Raw genomic sequence first — 25,061 nt, 5'->3', positions numbered from 1 at the left:
TGCAGTGGCTCAGCAGTTCAGAATTCCTCCCCTGCTGGAGTGCTTCCTCTGCAGAATACCAAAGCTGTCTTGTCCCAACACTTACCTGCTTTTACTTTTAATACTGTGACTCTCAAAACCTCTGAGGTGGGCTAGAGAGATGGCTTAGTGGTTAAGGCATTTGCCTACAAAGCCAAAGGACCCAGGTTCCATTCCCTACGACCCACTTAAGCCAGCTGCACAAGGGGCACATGCATCTGGAGTTCATTTGCAGTAGCTAGAGACCCTGGCATGCTCATTCTCTCTCTGTCTCTCTCCCTTCTCTCTCTCTCTCTCTCTCTGCTTGCAAATAAATAATTTTTAAAAATAAGAGTAAGATAAAAGTGTGGGGAGGAAGCCCTGTGATGGCACACAACCTTACCCCAGCACTTGCGAGGCAGGAGGAGCGCTGTGTGCTCAAGGGCAGCCTGAGACTACAGAGCGAATTCCAGGTCAGCTTGGGCTAGAGCAACACCCTACCTCAAAAAAAAAAAAAGGTGGGGGCAGACAGGAGGAAATGGGGAAAAGGCAGCTGTTATACATACAGCGAGTACTTATGAATGCCTGGTACCTATGCCTTCATTTCTACATCTCATTGAGTCAGTATGACAAATGTACAGTGTTTCTTATATATCATCTACCCATTTTGTAGTTTCTTCAACAAAATCAGTGCAAGCAGACAGAAAAAGTTTGCCATTGATAAGTATGAGACACCAGGAAACTCAAAAGTCTTGGACAACTAAGGTATGGCTAATTTGAAATCTAAAAACAGCCACTTATCCTATATAAAAAGCATTTGCATTGATTACAACAAAATGCAATTTAAATAATTTGCAACCCCAAATATGAGGTTTTTCTGCTTTTCTCCTAAACTATAGATTAAAAAGACAACAGGAAACCTTGGTAACAAAGAAAAATCAGCTGAAATACACTGTGAGATTGCTCACTATACCAGTAAACTACCAAAGCAAGAGGAGCCTAAGAGAAAATATGAAGGTAATTTACCAGCATTTAGATGATGCTGTCCTGTAAGCCCAGCACAGAGGGGAATGGTTGAGGCAGGAGCATCACAAGTCCAAGGCCAGCCTGGGCCATATACTGAGACCCTATCTCAAGAAAGGTTCTTAGGCAAGGCGTGGTGGCGCACGCCTTTAATTCCAGCACTTGGGGAGGCAGAGGTAGGAGGATAGCCGTGAGTTTGAGGCCTCCCTGAGACTACATAGCGAAATCCAGGTCAGCCTGGACCAGAGTGAAACCCTACCTCGCAAAACTAAACAAAAAACAAGCAAAAAAAAAGGTTCTTAGGTTGGAGAGATGGCTTAGTGTTTAAGGCACTTGTCTGCAAAGCCAAAGAACCCAGGTTCAATTCCCCACAACCCACATAAGCCAGATGCAAAGGGGAGGCACATGCATCTGGTGCATCTGGAGTACATTTACAGTGGCTGGAGGCCCTCGTACATACATTCTATCTCTTCCCCCCTTCGCTCTCCCTCCTCTTCCTCTTTCTCAAATAAATAAATAAAAATAAATTTATTTTTAAAAAAAAAGAGGGAGGCTGGAAAGATGGCTTAGCACTTAAGGTACATGCCTGTGAAGCCTAAGGAGCCACGTTAAATTCTCCAGGTCCCACATAAGCCAGATGCACGTGCATCTGGGGTTAGAGGCCCTGGTACACCTATTCTCTATCTCTCTCTCTCCCTCTCTCTATCTCTAATAAATAAAAATGAATTAAAAAAAAAAGTTTTGCCAGGCTGGAGGGATGGCTTAGCAGTTAAAGCATTTTCCTGCAAAGCCAAAGGACCCTGGTCCAATTCCCCAGGACCCACGTTAGCCAGATGCACAAGGGGGCACACACATCTGGAGTTTGTTTGCAGTGGCTGGAGGCCCTGGCGCACCCATTCTCTATCTCTTTCTCTGTCAAATAAATAAATAAAAATAAATTTTTAAGTTTCACCAGACGGGCATGGTGGCACACTCCTTTAATCCCAACACTCGGGAGACAGAAGTAGGAGGATCACCATGAGTTTGAGGCCACCCTGAGACTATATAGTGAATTCCAGGTTAGCCTGGGCTAGAGTGAGACCCTACTTCGGAAAACCAAAAAATAAATAAATAAGTTTTTCCAGGCATGGTGGTACATGCCTTTAATGCTAGCACTTGGGAGGTAGAGGTAGGAGAATCAGCGTGAGTTCGAGGCCACCTGGAGGCTACATAGTGAATTCCAGGTCAGCCTGGGATAGAACAAGACCCTACTTGAAAAACAAAACAGGAAAAAAAAAAAAAAAAAAACAGGTTCTCATTTGATTTTGGGTTTTGTTTGGTTTGGTTTTGGTTTGTTTTGTTTTGGTTTGGTTTGGTTTAGTTTTTCGAGGTAGGGTCTCACTCTAGCTCAGGCTGACCTGGAATTCACTATGCAGTCTCAGGGTGGCCTTGAACTCACACCGATTCTCCTACCTCTACCTCCCAAATGCTGGGATTAAAGGCATGCGCCACCACACCCAGCACATTTGATTGTTTTTAATCGTGGATTTCCTGTTCACTCACTCATTCTTATAAATAATAATTAAAAAAATAAACCTACCAATTTAGGGCTAGAGAGATGGTTTAGTGGTTAAGGCATTTGCCTGTGAAGCCAAAGGACACAGGTTCAATTCCCCAGGACCCACATAAGTCAGATGCACAAGGTGGTGTATGCGTCTGGAGTTCGTTTACAGCAACTGAAGGCACTGGTACACCCATCACTCTCTCTCTCTCTTTTCTTTCTTTCTTTCTTTTTTTTTTCTTTGTTGTTGTTGTTTTTCAAGGTAGGGTCTCACTCTAGCCCAGGTGACCTGGAATTCACTCTGTATTCTCAGGGTGGCCTTGAACTCACAGCGATCCTCCTTCCTCTGCTGGGATTAAAGGTGTGCACCACCATACCCGGCTTTCTTACTATATTTGGCTCTGGAAATTTTCTATTTGGAGGGCAAAAGAATGTTCTCATTAAAAAAAAAAAATTATTTTATTTTACTTATTTGAGAGAGAGAAGGAAGCAGATAGAGAATAGACATGCCAGGGCCTTCAGCCACTACAAACTCCAGAAGCATGCACTACCTTGTGCATTTGGCTTAGGTGAGTCCTGGGGAATCGAACCTAGGTCCTTTGGCTTTGCAGGCAAGCGCCTTAACTGCTAAGCCATCCCTCCAGCCCAAATGTTCTTCTTGTAACTGACACTAACATTGAACATATTTAAATAGATTTCCAGGCAAATTTTATTTCTGTGTCTATTAAGATCACCTTTTTTTTCTTTTTTTATTTTAGAGAGAGAATTGGCACACCAGAACCTCAGCCACTGAGCTAGTGGGCATGTGCAACCTTGGGCTTGCCTCACCTTTGTGTGTCTGGCTTATGTGGGATCTGGAGAGTCAAACATGGGCCCTTAGGCTTCATAGACAAGCACCTTAACTGCTAAGCCATATCTCAAGCCCCATTTTTTCTTTTGACCCCAGCCAAGAAGGAATTTTTTAGTTTTTTTTTTTTGCAAAGTTTTTAATATTTTATTTTATTTTATTGATTTATTTGCAAGCAAAGAGAGAGAGAGAGAATAGGCACACCAGAGCCTTTAGGTGCTGTAAATGAACTCCAGACACATGTGCCACTTTGTGCATCTGCCTTTATGTGGAGAATCAAACTTGGGTTGTTAAGATTTTTCAGGCAAGCACCTTAACCACTGAGCCATCTCTCCAGTCCTTAACAAAGTTTTTTTAAAATATATTTTATTTATTTATTTATTTGAGAGAGAAAGAGACAAAGAGAGGGACAGAATGGGCCGGCCAAGGCCTCCAGCCACTGCAAACAAACTCCATATCATGCGCCCCCTTGTGCATCTGGCTTACGTGGATCCTGGAGAGTAGAGCCAGGATCCTTTTGGCTTTGCAAGCAAACACCTTAGCTACTAAGCCATCCCTCCAGCCGTGTTTTTTTTTTTTTTAATTGAATAAGGGTTTTAAAATAAGAATGTACCTTTGCTTTAGATTGAAGTAGCAGGTTATTACAGTGTCCACTAAATAACTGATTCACAGCAGGGGAAGTTCTGGGAGTTTTATAATTCTCAAGAACTCTGCATGTTCTGGGAAAGTATCACTTTGAGCGTGTTAACAGAATACACCCCTCTCTGTATCTAGTGCTGTGTGCATATTTTAATTTCTGTTATTTTCATGTGCTTATCAGGAGGTCTAAGGAAATGTGTTCAACATGCCATGTTTGAATAGAAGTCCATTGATGCTTTTGTTTGACTTTTTTTTTGTTTGGTTTGGTTTGGTTTGGTTTTTCGAGGTAGGGTCTCACTCTAACCCAGGCTGACCTGAAATTCACTATGTAGTCTCAGGGTGACCTGGAACTCACTGCATTCCTCCTACCTCTGCCTCCTGAATGCTGGGATTAAAGGCATGCACCACCACACCCAGCTAACTGTGGTTTTTTTGGTTGTTTGTTTTTGTTTCTTGAAGGTAGGGTCTCACTCTAGCCCAGGCTGACCCCGAATTCACTATGTAGTCTCAGGCTGGCCTTGAAGTCACAGAGATCCTCCCACCTGGGCCTGCTGGGTGCTGGGCCTGGTTGTGGCTTTTGTTTGTTGAGCTAGGCTAGATCAAGTCATGCAGGCTGGGCAAGCACTCTACCACTGAGATAAACCTTCAGCCCAGGAATCCACTGATTTCTTTTTATTTTGTTGATTGGCTGGTTAGCTGGTTTTCCTCAAGGTAGGGTCTCACTCTAGCCCAGGCTGACCTGGAACTCATTCTGTAGTCCCCAGCTAGCTTCAAACTCGTGGACATTCCTCCTGCCTCTGCCATCCCGAGCTGGGATGGAAGCCGGCTCCACTGACCGCCAAGCGCACTGAGCTGTCTGTCTTTCCAACAGACTTACCCAGGGGAGAGGAGCACTCCGAAGCCCAGGCACCTCTGCAGAACACTAGACGGCAAAAGGAGAGAAAAGACAGTCAGGAAAGGAACCTCCTAGAGGCCGGGGAGCTGTCTCCGAGAAGGGCCGAGGTCACGGCTCCCGAGCCGCAGAGCTTCCCGGACGCCGAGCCCGGGATGGGACGCAGAGGCCCGGCGGGCGGCGAGGACGACTCCCCTGACAGCAGGCCCGCGGCTGCGGCTCCGGCCCCGGCTCCGGCTCCGGTCCCGGTCCCGGTCCCGGCCCCGGCCCCGGCCCCGGCCCCGACCCGGGGCGCGCCGCGGCCCCCGCGGAAGCACTACCTGTTCTCGGACACCGTGGAGAACCTGCACCAGGGGCTGCCCACGTCCTGCGCGCAGGGCCGGCACCGCGGGGCCGCGGCGACCGGCTACGAGCCCTCCTTCGCCAGGGAGTCCAGGGCCAAGGCCAAGGACGCGGCGTTCCGGGACAAGAAGAACAGCCTGATGGAGGAGCTCTTCGGTTCGGGCTACGTCCTGAGGGCCGACGAGGCCGAGGACCCCGCCGAGCAGGCTGAGGCCGAGGATGCGCCCCGGCCCAAGGCGCAGCTCCCGCCCAGCCAGGCCTCGGCCAGCAACGCCTTCGGGGACTCCAAAGTCACCGTGGTCAACTCCATCCAGCCCTCTTCACCCACAGAAGGAAAAAGAAAAATAATTATTTAAATATAATCGCTAGTCTTCCTACATTCTGTCTGGTTCGATAGACTAGTTCTTGGGTCCTGCCGTCTTATCCTGTCAGATGGGAGATGGTGCGGTGTGTGTTTAGTACGTGACTTTGCATAACTAACATTTTGCTTTATATAGCTACCTAATGTTAAAAAAATCTGTATATTCGTCGATGATAACATTTAAAATACAAGTTTACAACTTTATTCTAAAAGTGAAATATGTCCATTATTTTGGGGGGAAGACTGATTAATTCTAAAGCTAGGGGATTATTCTATGGGACCTCATAACTTGAAGCTATAAACTCCCAAACCAAGTCGTACCATAGCTCAGTTATGTGGGAGCAATACTGAGAAAATAAAACCAATAGACGCAAGCAAATGAAATATCTCAAGGGATGCTACCGTTGGTCCTATGAAAATAATGTCAGTTCTGTTGTTCAGCTAAGCTGAGTATCCAGTTAACTGGCCTTCATGCCTGAGCTTGCTCATGCGCACTCCCAAGTGTTCAGTGTTTCTTGTTGAGCACCGTTTTGTTGATTCTGCTCTGAAAACCACTGCATCCTCCAGCTGACCACTCACAGACATGTGCCACCACACCAGGCTCAGAAACAACTTTTTTATTATTATTTATTTGAGAGAAAGAGAGAGAGACAGAGGGAGAGTATGGGCATGCCAGGACCTCCAGCCACTGCAAATGAACTCCAGATGCATGCACCACCTTGTGCAACTGGCTTACGTGGGTCCTGGAGAATCAAACCAGGATTCTTTGGCTTTGCAAATGACTTAACCACTAGGCCATCTCTCCAGCCCCCAGAAACAACTTTTGATAACTGATAATTGGTATTTGACAAAATGGCCCCAGAGGCTCTTGTGTTGAATACTTGGTCCCCAGCTGGTGGCAATTTGGAAGGTTGTGGAGCCTTCAGATGGGCTCTACTGAAGAAGGCATGTCACTGGGGCAGGCCTGGGGACTTTATAGTCCAGCCCCTTGTACTTAAGCTAGCTCCCTTGGACTACTTCCTTCCTGTTGATATGGAGATGTGAGTCACCTTTCCTGCTCAGGCCTGCAAGGCTCTCCCTGCCACGAAGAAACTTCCCCTCAATCTGCAAGCTGAAATATGCCCTTTCCTCCCATACACTGCCTCTGATTGTTAGATACACTCTCTGGAAGAGCCACCTATGAGCCTAATGGAAAACTGTGATGTTTGCAGTTAAATATTTCTTGGCATTAAAGACATGGTGGGCAGGGTTCCAAAAAGCCTGAGCTGAACAGTCTCTGGACCCAAAGGCACTTATACCATTACTAGAAAGAAATCACATATATATTTGTGAGAGGGAGGTATAGAGAGAATGGGTGCCCCAGGGCTTCCTGTCACCCACTGCATGTAACACTTTGTGCATCTGGCTTTCTAAGGGTTCTGAGAGACTGAACCTAGGCCAGCAGGCTTTACAATTAAGCGCCTTTTGCTGCTGAGCCATCTCTCTAGCCCTCAGAAAACCTCTCATTACAGAACAGCAGAATGTAGAAACACTGGCAAGTGAAGCACACCACAGCAGACACAGTGAACACGGCAGTCGCACAGCCACTACTGAAGATGTGCAGACACAGACGGAGAAAAAGAGAATCATTGCCGGTGGTCAGGGGCCTTCGTAAAATGGGTCCAAGGCCTGGCTTGCAGGGGACCATTCAGCCCTCCCCAGTCACACAAGCTGAATAAGTGTGAGAAAAGCCACGCAAAGTGAGGGGCCTCGGACAGCAGGTGCCACACATCCTGCCCCGTGTGATGGCAGCACTGGTATAGGAGCCCGTACAAAGGTGGTCACGACTGCATGCACAGGCTCCCCACTGGGATCTTACATGCGTGACGAGCCGCTATGGAGAGCACTTTGGATGCAATTTAAACCAGATGCCTGTTCTCACAGACAGCTATGACACATTTGTTTTTCAAGGTAGGGTCTCACTATGGCCCAGGCTGATCTGGAACTCACTGCGTAATCATAGGCTGGTCTCAATTCACAGCAACCTTCCTATCTCTGCCTCCCAAATACTGAAATAAAGGTGTGTGCCACCACACCTGGCTATGAATTTTTTTTTTTTTATGAGAGCAAGAATTGGCATGTTAGGACCTGTAGCCACTGCACTTGAACCCCAGACACGTACACCACCTTGTGTGCATATGTGGCCTTGCAGGTTTGCATCATCTTGTGTGTCAGGCTCATGTGGGAATCTGCAGAGTTGAACGTGGGTCCTTAGATGTCACAGGCAAATGCTTTACCAGCTAAGCCATCTTTTGAGTCCTATAAGACATTTTTCAATGCACTGTCATAAACATCTACTTTTTCAAGTATATATAAAGTATCTTTTTAATTTTTATTAATCTTCAAGGAGAAAAAGCGAGTGAGAAAGAAAATATTTGGGCACACCAGGGCCTCTAGCTGCTGCAAATAAACTCCAGATACATGTCCCACTTTGTGCCTCTGGCTTTATGTGGGTATTGGGGAATCAAACTCATGTCAATAGGCTTTGCAAGCAACCACCTGATTGCTGAGCCATCTCTCCAGCCCTACAGAAATTTAACTTTTACTACATGCCTTTAATCCCAGCACTCGCGAGGCAGAGGTAGGAGGATCACTGTGAGTTCGAGGCCAATCTGAGTCTACACAGTGAATTCCAGGTCAGCCTGAGCTAGAATGAGACCCTACCTCAAAAAAACAAAAACAAAAACAAAACAACTTTTATTAGCTATAGCATGATATACACCATATGTGGAAAACAGAAGCACCGAGGTGAGCCCTGGCAACTCCAGTCCCGTGGAATCACAGCAAGTGGAGCTTTTGTGCTCTCCAAAGTTAGACTGGAAAAGAAAGAAATGAGAAAGCTGGCTTTATTTATTTATTTTTTTTTTGGGGGGGGGGTTTCAAGGTAGGGTCTCACTCTAGCCCCAGGCTGACCTGGAGTCTCAGGGTGGCCTCGAATTCACGGCGATCCTCCTACCTCTGCCTCCCAAACACTGGAATTAAAGGCGTGCGCCACCACAGTGCACATGGCCTCTCTTGGGAGGACCCAAGAAACTGGTGAACAGTGAAAACTTTGGGAGACTCTAACAAGAACAGGCTCAGAAACTCACTTTCTACTATCCCCCCTTTTTAATTTATTTTATTTCTGGTTTTTCGGGGTATACAGTGAGGAGAAGCCCGAAGGGTATGTCACACCTTCTCAATCTTATGCATGTGGACTCTGCGCTCCAGCCTCAGCAAGGTCTGTCCTTTCCTTTCCTGCAGAGGTCTGAAAGCACACACCTAAGACAGAAGGGTCTGCGCAGGGATATGCTATTCTCACTGGGGATTCAAGTGGAGCCCAGGGACAACATGCCACTCCAGCCTGCAGCAAACTAAAAAAGGAACGCGGAGCAAGTTCTCTGAGAGCTGAAGGCTATGGAGGAAACCAGAGATTCTGCAGCTCCACTGGGCCAGCTCCGAAGTCCTCAGGCGGGCTTCTCATCCACAATGTCTCCTGCAGGGGAGGATGCCAGAAGCTGGCATCCAGGTCCTCCAATGCTATGTGACACACATTTTAAAAAGTCTTAAAAGCACATGCACCAACATTAACAAACACATACACTACTGTAACCTTGGCGCTGGCTAAGTCAGGTTGGAGCTCAAGCCTGCTCTGGTGGATTTGGGGTCTTCAATAAACCAAAATGCCAAAGAAACGGCCTTTTCACAGTACAATTAGTCAAAATAATTACTAATTAGTCACTAACTAGCTATTCATTAGATCACTAGGAAACACGAGAATATAGATATGATCTTTCTAACCCTAGTGCTAGAATAATATGTGGCTTTTCTGGGCTGTGGTTCCCTGGAGCTAAGAGCCAAAGCCCCCAGCCACCTGTCAGTGAGGACTGCCCACAGCAGATGGGGCTGGAAGGATGACGGCCTCGGAAGCATTATGACACTTTCACTAGAAGAAGCGCTTCAGAACTATACTTGATAGGTCAAACAGATGTCCCTTCGGATTAACACAATCAGCCCCTACTTCACTGTTTTAACTTTATTTCATCCTATAGAACATAAATACTAAATGTTTTAAAAATACATGTCATTTGAAGTGTCTTAAAAAAAAACAATTCAAGCATAAAACAGTGTATTATGGTCTCATGGATACATTTATAAAATACTGTAACAAAAAATTAAGAGGTTCCAATAAGTAGTACTGTTTTAACATACTTCATACATGAGGCACAAAAGCCTGTCCAACAAGTGAGGTCACAGAAGGGAAAAGCACAAGCAGTGTCTGGCTGCCCAAGATTAAAGGCAAAGATTCAAATTCAGTAGTGGGATTCAAGTTAAGTTACTTTCTACAATGGACTTACAGCAGCACTGTTTTTTAAGCACAAATATTGGAAAGTTCTGACATTCCAGCTCATCACAGGACCAAAATATGCTGAAAGCACAAGTTACAAGTACCAGCAACTAGACGATACATAGTGGTCCACTCTTCTTACACATCTGGAACCAGGTTGGTTGTACACACACGTCATAAACGGACCCTTGTGGCTCAACAGCGAGTATTGAAAATCATGATTCTTACAAGAATCTCATATAAAGTCCAAAACAAACATATTCAACAACCAAAGAAAACCTGTGTACTTCTGTGTCTGGTTTTTAAAGCTAACCCAAGTATTCACGTCCCTTCAGCTGAAAGGGTGGAGAAGAAGGGCCACCACTTTGTTACAGACAAGAATCCAACAGGTAATGCCAACGCCACCTGCAAGAAAGCAATTCAGTGTAAGAGAGCCGCCAACAGTGCTGCCTGCTGCCTTTTACTGACACGAGGGAAGATTTCAAGTCTGAGTGCTGACGCCAGACTTTCTACAGGCCAGTTACTGTTTCCTACGCAGGATCGTCTGAACAATGGACACTGGTCTTTCATGGCAGAGGTATGACTCTGTAACAGATTGTAAGAACACCATGGACCACTGCTTCTTTTTCCTTTCACAAAATACTATAAACAGGGGCTGGAGAAATGGTTCAGCGGTTAAGGCACTTGCCTGCAAAGCCAAAGGATTGAGGTTTGATTCCCCAGGACCCACATAAAGCCAGATGCACATGGTGGCGCATGCATCTGAAGATCCTTTGCAATAGCTGGAGGCCCTGGCATGCCCATTATCTTTCTGTCTCTCTGCCTCTCTCTCCCACTCTCTCTCAAATAAATAAATAAATAAATAATGTAAAAAAGCCAGGTTTAGCGCATGTTTTTAATCCCAGCACTTGGAAGGCAGAGGTAGGAGGATCGCTGTGAGTTCAAGGCTAGCCTGAGACTACATGGGGAATTCCAGATCAGCCTGGGCTAGAGCAATACCCTACCTCAAAAAAACAAAGAAGGCTGGAGAGATTGCTCAGTGGTTAAGGCACTAATGACCCAAGTTTGATTCCCCAGTACCCATATAAAGCCAGAAGCACACAGTGGCACATGCATCTGGAGTTCATTTGCAATGGCTAGAGGCCCTAGCACGCCCATTCTCTCTGTCTCATCTATATCTCTCTGCTTGCAAATAAATAATTTTTTAAAAAATTTTATGTATGTATGTATTTATTTGAGAGAGAGGTAGAGAGAAGGGGAGAGAAAAATGGGCACGCCAGGGCATACAGCCACTGCAAACGAACTCCAGATGCTTGCACCACCTTGTGCATCTGGCTTACATGGGAGCTGGGGAATTGAAACTGGGTCCTTTGGCTTTGCAGGCAAATGCCTTAACCATTAAGCCATCTCTCCAGCCCAAATAAAGTTTTAAAAAAGAGAACCCCCCAACGGGCATGGTGGCACATGCGTTTAATCCCAGCACTCAGGAGACAGAAGTAGGAGGATCGCTGTGAGTTTGAAGCCACCCTGAGAATACAGAGTGAATTCAAGGTCAGCCTGGGCTAAAATAAGACCCTATCTTGAAAAAAAAAAAAAAAAAAAGACGCCCCCCCCCCCAATAAAAGGCCCCATGAGCTGGCCTGAAGATCCACATGGGTATGTTCCTATGGGACCAGCCTGGCTGAGAAGGGCAAGGGCATCTACCTTGGCTTGGCTATTTTTCTTCCTGCTTTCCTTCTATTTACATTGTGCTTTAGGAGTAAGTACAATCTCACTTTGACGATGAGGAAGAGTAATCTCTGACCTCTGAGTCTTTCACTATTTCGTAATCATTTCAGGTCTGTTATCTGAAGGAGCTTCTATGTCCCACATGTGTGGGGAACTGCCACAGCTTTTTCCTAGACACCAAGTTTGCCTAAATAAACCTCACAAATTATGACTTCTCCCTAAATAAGAACCAGTAATTCATAATTTTTAAAAGACTGGAAAAATGTATTTCACATTTAGAGGGTTTACCTATAACTAATGTGCTTTTTAAAAAATATTTTTTATTTATTTAAGAGAGAGAAAGTGGCAGATAGAGAGAGAATGGGGCACACCAGGGCTTCTAGCCACTGCAAACAATCTCCAGATGTATGTGCCACCTTGTACATCTGGCTTACTTGGGTACTGGGGAATTGAACCTGGGTCCTTAGACTTTGCAGGCAAGTGCCTTAACCACTAAGCCATCACTCCAGCCCAACTAATGTGGTTTTTAAAAGTGGTTCCTGGGCTGGAGAAGATGGCTTAGCAGTTAAAGCATTTGCCTGCAAAGCCAAAGGACCCCAGTTCAATTCCTCAGAACCCACATAAGCCAGATGCACAAGGGGCACATGCATCTGGAGTTCATTTGCCATGGCTAAAGGCCCTGGTGTGCCCATTCTCTCTATCATTCACTCTCTACCTCTTTCTCTCCTTCTCTCTCTAATAAATAAATTAGAGAATATATTTCAGAAATAAAAGAGCTAACAGGAGTACATAATGAAGAGTGGGCAACAGCAGAACGGGAAAAGAAAGGATGCAGGAATTGCTCACTTAAACACGGTGCTGTCAGTGAAGCAGAACCTGTGGACCGCAGCTCTCCACCTGAGCAGTCCGGTGACCTGGGACAGGTTGGGTGGCTTCTCTACACCTCGGGTAACACTGAGGCACAAAGCGCAGCTAGTGGTGGATTGTGAGGTTGGACCATCAAACACCTCTACAGAAGCCCCTCCACAGGCTCTGTGTCTCCAGAGAATGCTCACCTGTTACTCTGGTAGGAAAAGCCAGCAGGCGGTCTAACGGGGTAATCCACTTACTTGGCACAACGGCCACAGGGACGGAATAGTACTTCCAAATGAGCGAGATCATTAAGGCTGCCTGGAAAAACACTTGTGTGAGTGAAAGCTGCATGTTAGTCACACAATCACCACAGAAAAGGAACAAAGACAGCAGCATATAAAACCCTTAACGTCCTGTGCTGAACTTGACATAGAATGTCTAACTGAAGATTAGCTCACATGGATATCTGAAACATACTGTTGACAAGTGGTGAGCTCCTTATGGGAACTGGCTTTTGATAGCTTTAATCTGAGTTCTATATATATAGTATTGAAATTAGCAGCAATTGTAGCTGAGAGGCGGAGGCAGAGGCAGAGGTAGGAAGATCGCCATGAGTTCGAGACCACCCTGAGACTATACAGTGTGCTGCAAGTCAGCCTGGAATAGAGTGAGACCCTACCTCAAAAAAACAAAGGGGGGGGCTAGAACAAGACCCTACCTCAAAAAAAAAAAACACACACACACAAATAAGTAAATAAATAAATTAGCAGCAATAAACCAAGTCTTTCTATAATAGGATTCATATTGGGCATGGTGGCATGCCATCAATCCCAGCACTTGGGAGGCTGAGATAGTTGGAATGCGATGAATTTGAGGCCACCCTGAAACTAGAGTGAATTCCAGGTCAGCATGGGCTAGAGCAAAACCCTACCTTGGGAAAAAAAAAGATAATAGGATTCTTTTCTCACCATCTATCTCCTTTGAATAACTGAACTACATGCTAAAAATATTAGTAACAAAAGCAAACATGACTCTAAAATCCCCAAGGATGAGTTACTCCTCCCATACACACAATAGTGAACTGTGCAGAGAGGGCCCCCTCTCTCTAAGTTCCATGTTAGGCAATCCTTCCAGCTTCCAGGCCCTGTAGGGCCTAGAACACACCACTCAAGCAAGCAGCCCAAACAGCAGGCACCTGACCCAGTCCCTTGCCTCTGTGAAATCTATCCTGTAGCAAATGTCAATGCCTCAGACTAAGTCGCTTAAAGGTCCTTCAAGCCTGTCTCCTCTTTCTTTCTTTCAAATAAATTAATAAGGAGGTCAATGCCTTATCCACTAGGCTACTGGGGCTTCTCAAATAAATTAATTAAAAACCAAATCATGTTAAGGAGAGACGGCTAAGATGTTAAAGGTGCTTGCTTACAAAGCCTGACAGTCTGGGTTTGATTCCTAGTATGCACAAGGTAGTACATGCATCTGGAGTTCATTTGTAATGGCAGGAGGCCCTGGCACATCCATACTCATTCTCTGCCTGCCTCTTTCTTTCTCTCTTTCAAATAATTAAGCAAATAAATAACTTTTTTAGTAAATAAATAATTTTTTAAAATGGGGGGGGTTGGAGAGATGGCTCAGCAGTGAAGGCGCTTGCCTGCAAAGACTAACAGCCTTAACAACCTGGATTCAATTCCTCAGTAACCATATAAAGCCAGTTGCACAAAGTAGCACATACATCTGGGATTTGTTTGCAGCAGCTGGAGGCCCTGGTGTGCCCATTCTATCGGTCTCCCTCCTCCCTCCTCCCTGCTTCCTTCCCTTCCCCCTCCCTCCGTCCCTCTCCCTCTCCCTGCATAGTGGCAAATGCCTTTAATCCCAGCACTCAGGAGGCAGAGGTGAAAGTATCACCATGAGAAAACATAGTGAATTCCAGGTCAGCCTTGGGCTCAAAAAAAACACCAAAAAAAAAAAAAGAAAGAAAGAAAGCCAGGCATGGTGGTGCACGCCTTTAATCCTAGCACTTTGGGAGGTAGAGATAGGAGGATCGCCATGAGTTTGAGGCCACCCTGAGACTACATAGTGAATTCCAGGTCAGCCTGAGCTAGAGTGAGACCCTACCTCAAAACACAAAACAAAACAAAACACCACCAAAGGTTTCCTTCCAGTCTAACTTGGAGATTCACAGCTGTCTGAGTCACACACTGGAAGGATGACAGACCAGCTTGAAGTGGAAGAGGCCCTGGCTTCTAAAGGCTAGTCCATTACCAACTGGAACGGCCCCAGGTGATGCCACAGAACACTTACTTGCAATATGTAAAAAGCAACACTTATAACCCATTTTATCTTGGCCAACTGAGCTGTTCGAGTTTTCACTGAAAAGAAAAACAGAAACATGTCAATCTTGAAAAACTGAGACAGTACCTAAATACACAGAAATGTTATGTTCCTTTATACAACATTTTTTCATTATAAATGAAACACTCCGTATATAAAATAGAATAGGGGCTGGAGAGATGGCTTAGCAGTTAGGGTGCTTGCCTGCAAAACCTAAGGACCCAGGTTTGATTCCCTAGTACCCATGTACGCCAGATGCACATGGTGGCACATGCATCTGGAGTTCGCTTGCAATGGCTAACATAAACATTCTATCTGCCTCTTTCTCTCCCTCTCAAATAAATAAATTGAAATTAAAATAAAACAGAATAGAATCTGTGGTGGTTTGAATCAGGTGTTCCCCATAAACTCATGATGCTCAGTTCCCAGATGGCAATTTGAAAGATGAAGATGTTTTGGGGGCGGCTTAGGGTGTTGCAGCAGCTCCCCCTTGTCTTTAGATGCTGCTGTCCACGTGCTGTGGCAGAGGTGACGTCCAGCCTCCATTCATGCCATGTCCCTGCCATGATGCAGCCTGCCTTCGAGGTTGCAAGCCAAATAACTAACTTTACTCCCACCAGCTACTTTTGGTCAGATTTATCCCAGCAACATGAAGGCTACTGCAACAGCATAAAATCACACACATGTATGAAAATGACATGAAAAACACTACTTTGGGGCTAGAGAGATGGCTTAGTGGTTAAGGTGCTTGCCTGCAAAGCCAAAGAACCCAGATTTGATTCCCCAGGACCCTCGTAAGCCAGATACACAAGGTGGAGCATGCATCTGGAATTTGTAAGCAGAGCTGGAGGCCCTGGCACAACCCTTCACTATCCCCCAAAAGAAAGAAAGGCAGGCATTACTTTGCTAACTTAAAAAATAATTAGGGGGCTGAAGAGATGGCTCAGCAGTTAAAAGGTGCTTGGCTGCCAAGCCTAATGGTTCAGGTTAAATTCCCACTAGCCACATAAAGTCAGACCACATAAAGTGCTGCATGCATCTTGAGTTTGTTTGCAGCAGCAGGAGACCCGGACATGCACTCATCCAGTGAGTTAAATCCCCAATCCCACAAATAAAAATACTTTTAAAAAGAACTCAGGCCAGGTGTGGTGGCATACTCTTGGGAGTATGCACTTGGGAGGCAGAATTAGGACTGTTCTAAATTCGCGGTCACCATGAGACTACATAGTGAATTCCAGGTAAGCCTGGACTAGAGTAAGACCATACCTTAAAAAAAAAACAAAAAAAACTCAAAACTAACAATAGAGGACTGGAGAGACAGCTCAGTGCATGCCACCCTGCACGCAGCACCCTCGCCATGGAAGCTGCGTCCAGATGTCTCATCATGTAATGACACAGCTCACGTTCTTCTCAAGAGCAGAAGCTATTGTGAGATATTTCCCTGGGCTTCTCTAAGCAACGTGCTGACCTTGAAACCTAAGACCTCAGAAGACAAGTCAGCTCTGAAGAAAGCCTATGAGGGTCTCTCAGGTTTTTGGGTCTAGAAAGGAAAGGTTTGCCAGCAAGTAAGGTCACAATTATTGCAAAGTTTCTCCTAGACAGCGCAGAAGTCTCTCTGAACCTGCAGGACTTCTAAGAAGCACAGCCTGTGCTACACGTGCACATGAAGCCTCCTGCACTGATGCCCTAACGACACAGGCTACAGTGATGCAGCACCGTGAGTTTTGAGCTTGTCCGTCATCTTGTTGATCTTCCTTTCCAGCCTGGCATATCTGGCAAACTCGTCCATCATGTTGACGGTGGACAGCTCCTGCTTCATGTCCTGGATCTCTGCCCGCATCTGCGACTCCTGTTCCGCATCCTTCTGTAGCACCCTGGACACCTGCGGGAGATAGCTGAGTCAGTTCTTCCACATGCAGAGAGTAGGTTCCCTCAGCTCCCCCAGCAGAGGGGCCTGTGCACCCTCACCGAGAAGCACTGTGCCCTGACCCTCTGTGATCCAGCCAGCTGCAGGCGCAAGCCCCAGTCAGGACTTTGAACATGTCCAGGTACTTAGGTGGTTCAGGGCCTTGCCAGATGTCCTACATAAGTACCCTGTTGCAAGCAGGTAGAAACCTGACCCTGCCAATCAAACTCATTAAGCCCCTTCTAAACCCCTTTAATCTGACGGCCGCGTAAACATCACAGGCTGCTCCAGCATTCTGAGTTCCCAGGTGAAGTGCTCTGCGCTCGCCCCAGCTTTCCAAGGCTCTGGGAAGTCTCCTGTCTGAGCTCTGGGTTGCCTTTCCTTTCCCAGCGTCCTGCTGCTATGTCTCTCAAGCTGCCCATGATCTGCAATGGCCAGGCTCTGTGCCATTTTCCTGAACACCCTAGTAAGTTGCCATGGCGGGGGGGGGGGGGTGTCACAGCCAAACACTAGGATACAGGATCACCAAGACAAGGTAGCCAGACACCAGGTCAGAATCTGAGCAAGGTAAAGAACGGCAGTGCGAGTCAGGAAACAGGAACTCATCAAACACAGTCTCAAACTCCAAAGCAGACACCTGTACTCTGCACTAGTGGCCTTGGTGACAGTGGTGCAAGGTTAGGTACAAAGGCCTCGTCACAGGGGAGACAACATTCTCAGTCAGAAATCAACGTCAAGGAGCTGGAAAGATGGCTCAGTGGTTAAGGGGTTAAGATTGCTTGCCTGCAAAGCTTAAGGACTGGAGTTCAATTTCCCAGTACCCATGTAATGCCATATGCACAAGGTGGCACATTTGTCTGGAATTCATCTGCAGTGGCTAGACACCCTGACACACCCATTCATATTCCCTCCCCTCCCCTCCCTCCCTCTCTCTCTCTTTCTCTCTCTCTCTCAAATGTATTTTTAAAAATTAAGCAGGGAATGATGACGCACACCTCTAACCCCAGCACTCAGAGACACAGGTAGGAGGATCACTGGGAGTCAAAGCCACCCTGACATTACAGAGTGAATTCTTCATCAGCTTGGGCTAGAACAAGACCCTACCTCAAAAAGGAAAAATTTAAAAAAAAAGGAAGAAAGAAAGAAAAAGTACTGAAGAGGGCTGGAGAGATGGCTTAACGGTTAAGGCATTTGCCTGCAAATCCAAAGGATATTGGTTTGACTCTCCAGGACCCACATAAGCCAGATGTACAAGGGGGGAGCAAGCATCTAGAGTTTGTTTGCAGTGGCTGGAGGCCCTGGCGCGCCCATTTTCTCTCTCTCTCTAATAAATAAAAAATATATATTTTAAGAAAGAGAAAGGAAGGTAGGTAAGGAGGTAGGTGAGCGCTCTGGTTTCTAGAGACTAAGGGAGAAATCCAGACACAAATGTTTGTAAAGAAGTGCCCTTCCAGGGCCTGACAAGCCAAGCAGGTCCCTGCGTGGCCGGGTGACTATGTTAACTATGTTAGCTCATCATGCCAGAAGGAACAAGGCCTTTCTCTGTCAGAAAACCCAAGGTGACCGTGGCCACCAGGTGGCAGCCGCCCACTGTCAAAGACAAGTCTAGATCCCAGGACTGTGAGGTCCTAAAAAAGAGTAAATAAGGGCAGGGCCAGACCAGGGCAACAACCTCCAGCAGTGGAAGAGCTATGCCAGGGGATAAGACACAATGAGAGGTGCCCATGCCAAACACAGACATGTCCTGCGAATCACTGCCCAGTATTTAGAAATCCCTCCACACTGAAGAAAACGACACATAAAGATTCCTAGCTGGGCCACTGGGTAAAGCAGAAGCCTGGACAGGCCTGCAGGACTGCAGTGTTGTTACACTGCACTTGGCTGGCTGTAATGCGGACAAGCATGGGGTTCATACACCAAGCACAATGAGCTCAGGGGGCTCAGGCTGACAACTTACTTTCAAATGGTTCAGGAAACAAAATTAGTTTTTGTACTGTAGGCATAAGTTTTGTGTGTGCATGTTGGTGTTGAAATTTTAGTTTTTTAAATTATTTATTAATTTATTTGAGAGAGAAAGAGGCACAGAAAGGCAGGGAGAGATTATAGATAGAATGGGTGTGCCAGTGCCTCTAGACACTGCAAATTCCAGATACATGCACCACCTTGTGCATCTGGCTTACGTGGATCCTAGGGAATCAAACTTGGGTTCTTAGGCTTTGCAGGTAAATGCCTTAACCACTAAGCCATTTTCTCTAGTCCAGTTTTTTTTTTTTTTTTTAAGAGATGAAAAGTGATGCCAAGCGTGGTGGTGCACACCTTTAATCCCAGCACTTGGGAGGCAGGGGTAGGAGGATCACCAAGAGTTCAAGACCACCCTGAGACTACACAGTGAATTACAGCGTCAGCCTGGGCTAGAGCAAGACCCTACCTCAGAAAAACAAAAACAAAAACAAAAAGCGGGAATGTATAAATGCTGCTTAAAATTAAATCAAGAAAGCCAGGCATGGTGGTACATGCCATTAATCCCAGCACTCAGAAGGCAGAGGTAGGAGGATCACCATGAGTTTGAGGCTACCCTGAGACTACATAGAGAATTTCAGGTCAGCCTGAGCTAAAGTGAGACCCTACCTCGAAAAAAAAAAGAACAAGGGCCAGATGTGGTAGTGCACGCCTTTAATCCCAGCAGAGGCAGGATGAAGGATAACTAGGAGTTCAAGGCCAGCCTGGGACTACAAAGTGAGTTCCAGGTCAGCCTGGGCTAGAGTGAGACTCCACCTTGGGGAAGAAGAAAAAAAAAGAAGAGAAAACAGACCTGATGGGTGCCTGTCATGTCAGAGCTAAGAGAGGCTGAGGCAGGAGAAGCAAGAGCATAAAGCCAGTTGGGGCTACACTGCAACTTCCAGACCAGCATGTGATAGGACTCTGTCTCAAAATGAAAAATAAAAATAAAAAAGCACTTGATTTTGGGCTGGAGGGATGGCTTAGCGGTTATGGTGTTTGCCTGCAAAGCCAAAGGACCCAGTTTCGATTCCCCAGGACTCATGTTAGCCAGATGCACAAGGCGGTACATGCATCTAGACTTTGTCTGCAGTGGCTGGAGGCCCTGGCGTGCCCTTTCTCCCTCCCTCCCTCCCTCCCTCCCTCCCTCCCTCCCTCCCTCCCTCCCTCCCGCCCTCCCTCTCCCCCTCTCCCTCTGTCAAATAAATAAATGAAATATTTTTTAAAAAGCACTTGTTTTCAAGTGCCTAAGTAAAGGTCCATCCCTCTTAGCATGGTGGGTTCTTTTTAAGCAGTTTTATAGGAATCTGACTGAGCAATGACATGCAATCTGAAAAGAAGGCTGAATGACTCAGGCAGGGGAGAAATCAGAAGGAAAAGACTGAAGCAAGGCTTCCTTGTCCACAACCTGGGTTCACCTCTGAGGACCCCTCCACCATCCCTTACACTGACAGCAAGGGCCAGATACAGCTGAAAAATAACTGGTGGCATGATATGTACAGCCTAGATCCTCTCTCCTGAGAGTCTGCCAGGAAGCATGCCAATGGCCAGCTCAAGCCCAGTCACCAGCCAGCATGTCCCTGAATGCTGGAGACAGACTTTCATCTCATCTCACAAAGGAACCAAGGCCCCTGCAGAGCTCTACCCTGAACAGGATGCCTGCCTCTGTGGACAGGGCCAGGGCATCCAGCCAGGACGGGACAGAGGAAGTCCAGGCTGAAGCAACTCTCCTCCTGGAATGCTGGTTCCCTATTGTACACACATCCCAAAAGGAAGGGCCCTGCTGGGCAAGCATTCATCTTGTCAGCCCTTCAACACGCTTTTCAGCCAAGGCTCCAGCAGGTCCTGTAGAAATGACTGGGTCACTCTAACACATGGAGGCCTTCCACTCACTTTGTCCCTCAAATCAGTGGCCATGGTGAGGCAGACTCTAGCCATTGTGGGGAGCAGATTTTTGGCCCCAACAACTTCTATAAACCCTCACTGAAAAGCCAGTAACCAAAGTTCTGAACAGGAATTATGGGAGCTGTGCTCTGCTATGGTGACTGTACTATCTTCTGAGCCTAACAACTCCAAGTGTCACATAGCGCCAAAGGGAAGTGGGGTTACGCTAAGTGATTTGAGGGTAGAGAGGCTACATAGGATGTGGGTACAGGTCCAGGACTCTTCCCTCTAAATGACAGCCATCCATGCAGGGCAAAGCCCCGTGCATGTGTGACTGCAGCAACAATCCTCTGTGACAATGGACGAGGTACAAAGCAGGAGTCTGGAGAAAGGTCATAAAAAAATTGGTGTCAGCTACCTACACAAGACCATCATAATAGGAGGAAAAGACAATGACATCAAAATAAAAGAGAGACTGATTGAGAGGGGGAGGAGATATGATAGGGAATGGAGTTTCAAAGGGGGAGGGAGAGCATTACCATGAGATATTGGTTACAATCATGGAAGTTGTTAATAAATTGGTGTCAGGGGCTGGAGGAATGGCTTAGCGCTTAAGGTGTTTGCCTGCAAAGCCAAAGGACCCAGGTTCAATTCCCCAGGACCCACATAAGCCAGATGCATAAGGAGACGCATGCATTTGGAGTGCATGCATATGGAGTTCGTTTGCAGTGGCTGGAGGCACTAGTGTGCCCATTCTCTTTCTCTCTCTCTCTCTACCCCCCTCCTTCCCTCCCTCTTTCTCTCTGCCAACTAGATAAATATATATATATATATGTATGTATGTATGTATGTATGTATATTTATTTATTTATTTATTTATTTATTTATTTTAAAGTTGCTGTCAGACTGAAATGACTACAGGATTTACAGCCACTGCCATAATTCCCCCAACCAGCCCCCCCCCCCACACACACACACACACTTAACTCCATCTGCCACTGAGAAAGTGAACAACTGAGGAAGGAGGCCAACCCCAAACCGGCCTCCTTAGCACTGAGATCAGTTTGCTTAGCGCCAATGAAACAAAGCACAGTGAGCGTTCTCAGGAGAATGGAGGTGACTTAGAGAGCACACCCACAAAGCCACGCCTGCAAGGGTTAGCATCCAGAACACGGACCGAACAAGCACACAGATGAGAGGGCTAGGCAGGTCTCCAAGGAGACACAGTTGAAGGCGCGGAGTAAAACAGGCAGCTTCTCTCTCCTACCAGCCACTCACAGCACAAAGTGCTTCTGTGACCCCCAGTGTGTGAGATTTCTCTTCAAGCCACTCAACAGCTAGAACCAGCGAGGCATCCTCCCCACTTTCTGATGCTGTCCACCTGCAGACAGCACTGGAGCCCACATGTTAAGGACTCAGTTCCACAGACAAGCCCCCACTTCAAGCATCAGTCACAGGTTATAGGCTCTGGAATTTGATAGACCAGCTACTACAGATTAGGGTCTATTAATTTGCTAAGCCAGCTCACAAAACTCAGGGAAGCATTTGTGTTCACTGGCTTATATATTACAAGGAGACACCTGTGAGGACGTGAGGATGTCTATAAGAGATCTGTTGCAGTCAGCTTCTCATTGCTAGGCAAATACCCAAGCAGAAGCAGTTGATGGGAGGAAAGGGTTTATTTCAAGCTTGCAGAATCCGGGAGAGGCAGCATCAGCAGTGGAAGAAGGCGGCTCAGCCCCACAGATCATGCCCCAGAGACCTCACCAAACAGCCAGCACACACTTCAAAAAAAGCACCAACCAGCCTGGCGTGGTGGCGCACACCTTTAATCCCAGCACCCGAGAGACAGAGGTAGGAATATCGCTGTGAATTTGAACCCATCCTCAGACTACATAGTGAATTCCAGGTCAGCCTGAGCTACAGTGAAACCTTACCTCAAAAAAAAAAAAAGAAGTTTACAACCTAATGCTAATATACTGAATGGGGAGTATCCAATATATCTGTTAGATTCTTCTGGATTTTCTGTTGTAGATTCCTTTCTCCCATATGTGGGACAAGGTCCCTTCCAGGGCTTGGGAGCTTCTACCCAGCTGAGCATGTGAGACTGACAGGAAGAGAACAAGGACTCATCCACATGCCGGGAGAGCAGAGGCCAAGGCCAAGTCTCATGGGACTGGAAGGTACAATGGCTCAGTAGTGACGATGCAAAAGACAGCTCTTGCTTCAAAGAGAAATAGGAGGTAGTTTATTCTGGAGCCAAGTATGAGTAACCATGGCCCCGGAACAGAGAATTAGGTTACCCCAAACTCTATGTTCCAACGTGTTAACAGTTTCATGAAGTTCTTACAGTTACATAACAAAAGACAGTCATAAACTGAGACACTTTCCAAATACACTGGCTGAAGCATCAGTACATGGGCTGGGAAAATCTCCACAACAGGCTTCAGATGCTATCTGATGACATTCTTAGCCCCTGGGGTTGGTGGAAGCTGGGGGGTCTGTTCTTACATCCCAAAAAGGCTCACACCTAATCAACTGAAAGTCACCAGGATGTTAGGACAAACCCAGAGGTGGGTTAAAGACAGCCCAAAGTAATTTCGCTCAAATCCTGCAACATTCCATCTTTACAGGATTTCTACCCATCCATTCAGCCTTATTTGAGGCAGATGCAACGTTTTCTGGGAACTTCAGTTCACAGTAGAGACTTGCCTAGCAGGTATAAGCAAGTTTGATCCCAACACCACCCCTCAAAAAGTCTTTTCAGCAATGCAATACTAAAGGCCTACGCAGGAAATTGTCTTAAATACCGAGTGGCACCAGGAAAGATTCTAAACGGGACACAGTGGCTAAAAGGAATCCTCTATACTTCAGGACCAGACGGGTAAGGTCTTAGGTCAGAGTTTTGCACAAAACAGGCACTCGATGAATGCTGGCAGAATAAAACATAAAGACGCCTTAATGTTTCATCATGACTGATTTATATTAGGAGAGAAAAAAGGAGAATTGTCTCCAACCTCAATTCTTGGCCTGAACCAGTCATTTGCTCCACTGTGGGCATAAAAAGGATGCTAGGCCTGGGGACCTACAGGCTCCCTGAGTACACACACACCCCCGTTCCATCACTTCCAATTTACAACCAAATCACTACTCATGCGCAGACAGGATGGCAGAACCAGACGGATCACAAAACAAAGACGTGGGTGGCTAATACCGTAACTAGCAAATTCTGAGCAGGACTGTAGCTATGCGAGGGAAAGGAAGATGTGTGTGTTGGGGGCGGGGGGGGGGTGGAGGACGGCATTTCCCACATGCAGGATCCGGGACAGCGGGGCTCGGGAAGGCAATCAGGCAGAGCCCAGCTCATCACCAGGGACGCCGAGTGCGCGCGCGCGCAGAAGCTCGGACGCGACGGAACCAGCGAGGCGGGCGGCGGGGTCCGGGGAGCGCCCGCAGGGTGACCCGCCGCCCGCACCGGAAGTCTCCGGCCACGTGAACGCCCGGCCCAGCGTAGCCAGGTGTCCCCACGCCTCCAGAATGCAAAACAACGGGATTTGGAGGCAGAGCCTCGCAACTTTCGAGAAACTAGGGGCTATATTATTAAAAAAAAAAAAAAAAAAAGTTAGAAATTCTGCACTAGAGAACAGACCGGACGCGGCCCCGAGGGGCCACTTACAAAGGAGGAGAAGGACGGGAGGAGGATCCGGAGGACGTTGCACCCGAACACGAAGCTGAGCACCAGCAGCCACGCCCAGCGGTCGGCCTCGGCGGCGCTCATGCCGCGCGCTCCCCGCGGCGCCCGCACCGCACCGCACCGCACCGCACCGCACTGCACCGCTACGGCGGCTCCAAGGGGACCGCGAGACGCCCGCGCCTGCGCGCCGAGGCCCTGGGGCTCGCGGAGCACGCTCACTCGTCTGCGCATGCGCCGCGCTGGCCGGTCGCGGGGCCGGAGTCCGGCTCTGGGAGAAGCGGAGACTGTGGCGCGTAGTCTCGCCCTTTCGCCTTCCCGGCTTCCGTAAGCCCGGTGGTACCCGTCCCTCTCCCCACGGTGAACGGGTTTTCAAACCTGTGGTGGGGCTAACCGCCTGCTCCGTTGTGTCGTGTTAGAAGACCATTTGTGTCTACTACTTAGTGATTCACCTTCACTCCTAAATAAATTTATTGTTCAAGTATTTATTTATTTGCAAGCAGAGAGAGAGAGAGAGACAGACTGGGGCATGCCAGGGCCTCCAGCCGCTGCAAAAGAACTTCAAATGCGTGTGCCACTTTGTGTATCTGGCTTTATGTGGGTACCGGGGAATCGAATCCAGGTCATTAGGCTTTGCAGGCAATCGCCTTAACGGCTGAGCCATCTG

At 47.1% G+C, this 25,061-nt stretch overlaps 2 protein-coding genes across 2 annotated transcripts in view; one reads left to right on the top strand and one right to left on the bottom strand.

The window, feature by feature from the left end:
• The window catches only part of Lca5l (lebercilin LCA5 like), a 30,388-nt gene extending 24,752 nt beyond the window's left edge, over positions 1–5,636 (top strand). Inside the window, exons 5-7 of the mRNA XM_045149206.1 lie at positions 671–762; positions 897–1,014; positions 4,918–5,636. Of these exons, the coding sequence (XP_045005141.1) occupies positions 671–762; positions 897–1,014; positions 4,918–5,636 (929 nt within the window). The remainder of the gene's footprint in view (positions 1–670; positions 763–896; positions 1,015–4,917) is intronic.
• A 3,137-nt stretch (positions 5,637–8,773) lies between these two features.
• Get1 (guided entry of tail-anchored proteins factor 1) lies at positions 8,774–24,497 on the bottom strand. Its single transcript, XM_004654489.2, has 5 exons — positions 24,380–24,497; positions 16,632–16,797; positions 14,886–14,953; positions 12,791–12,905; positions 8,774–10,412 (listed from the first exon to the last, which is right to left on the bottom strand). The coding sequence occupies exons 1-5, from the start codon at positions 24,479–24,481 to the stop codon at positions 10,339–10,341; spliced, it is 525 nt and encodes a 174-aa protein (XP_004654546.1). The 5' UTR covers positions 24,482–24,497; the 3' UTR covers positions 8,774–10,338.
• Positions 24,498–25,061: the final 564 nt, after the last annotated feature.

Source organism: Jaculus jaculus, chromosome 5, assembly GCF_020740685.1.
Source record: "Jaculus jaculus isolate mJacJac1 chromosome 5, mJacJac1.mat.Y.cur, whole genome shotgun sequence".
NCBI classification, from domain to species: domain Eukaryota; kingdom Metazoa; phylum Chordata; class Mammalia; order Rodentia; family Dipodidae; genus Jaculus; species Jaculus jaculus.
Note: the sequence above shows the minus strand (reverse complement) of the source record. Positions and strands in the feature narration are given on the sequence as shown.

Coding starts and splice junctions, on each gene's coding strand:
- Get1 (XM_004654489.2), bottom strand. CDS start 24,481: ATGAGCGCCGCCGAGGCCGACCGCTGGGCGTGGCTGCTGGTGCTCAGC. Junction 16,798..24,379: donor TCCCGTCCTTCTCCTCCTTT/GTAAGTGGCCCC, acceptor TATCTCCCGCAG/GTGTCCAGGGTGCTACAGAA. Junction 14,954..16,631: donor GGACAAGCTCAAAACTCACG/GTGCTGCATCAC, acceptor TTTTCTTTTCAG/TGAAAACTCGAACAGCTCAG.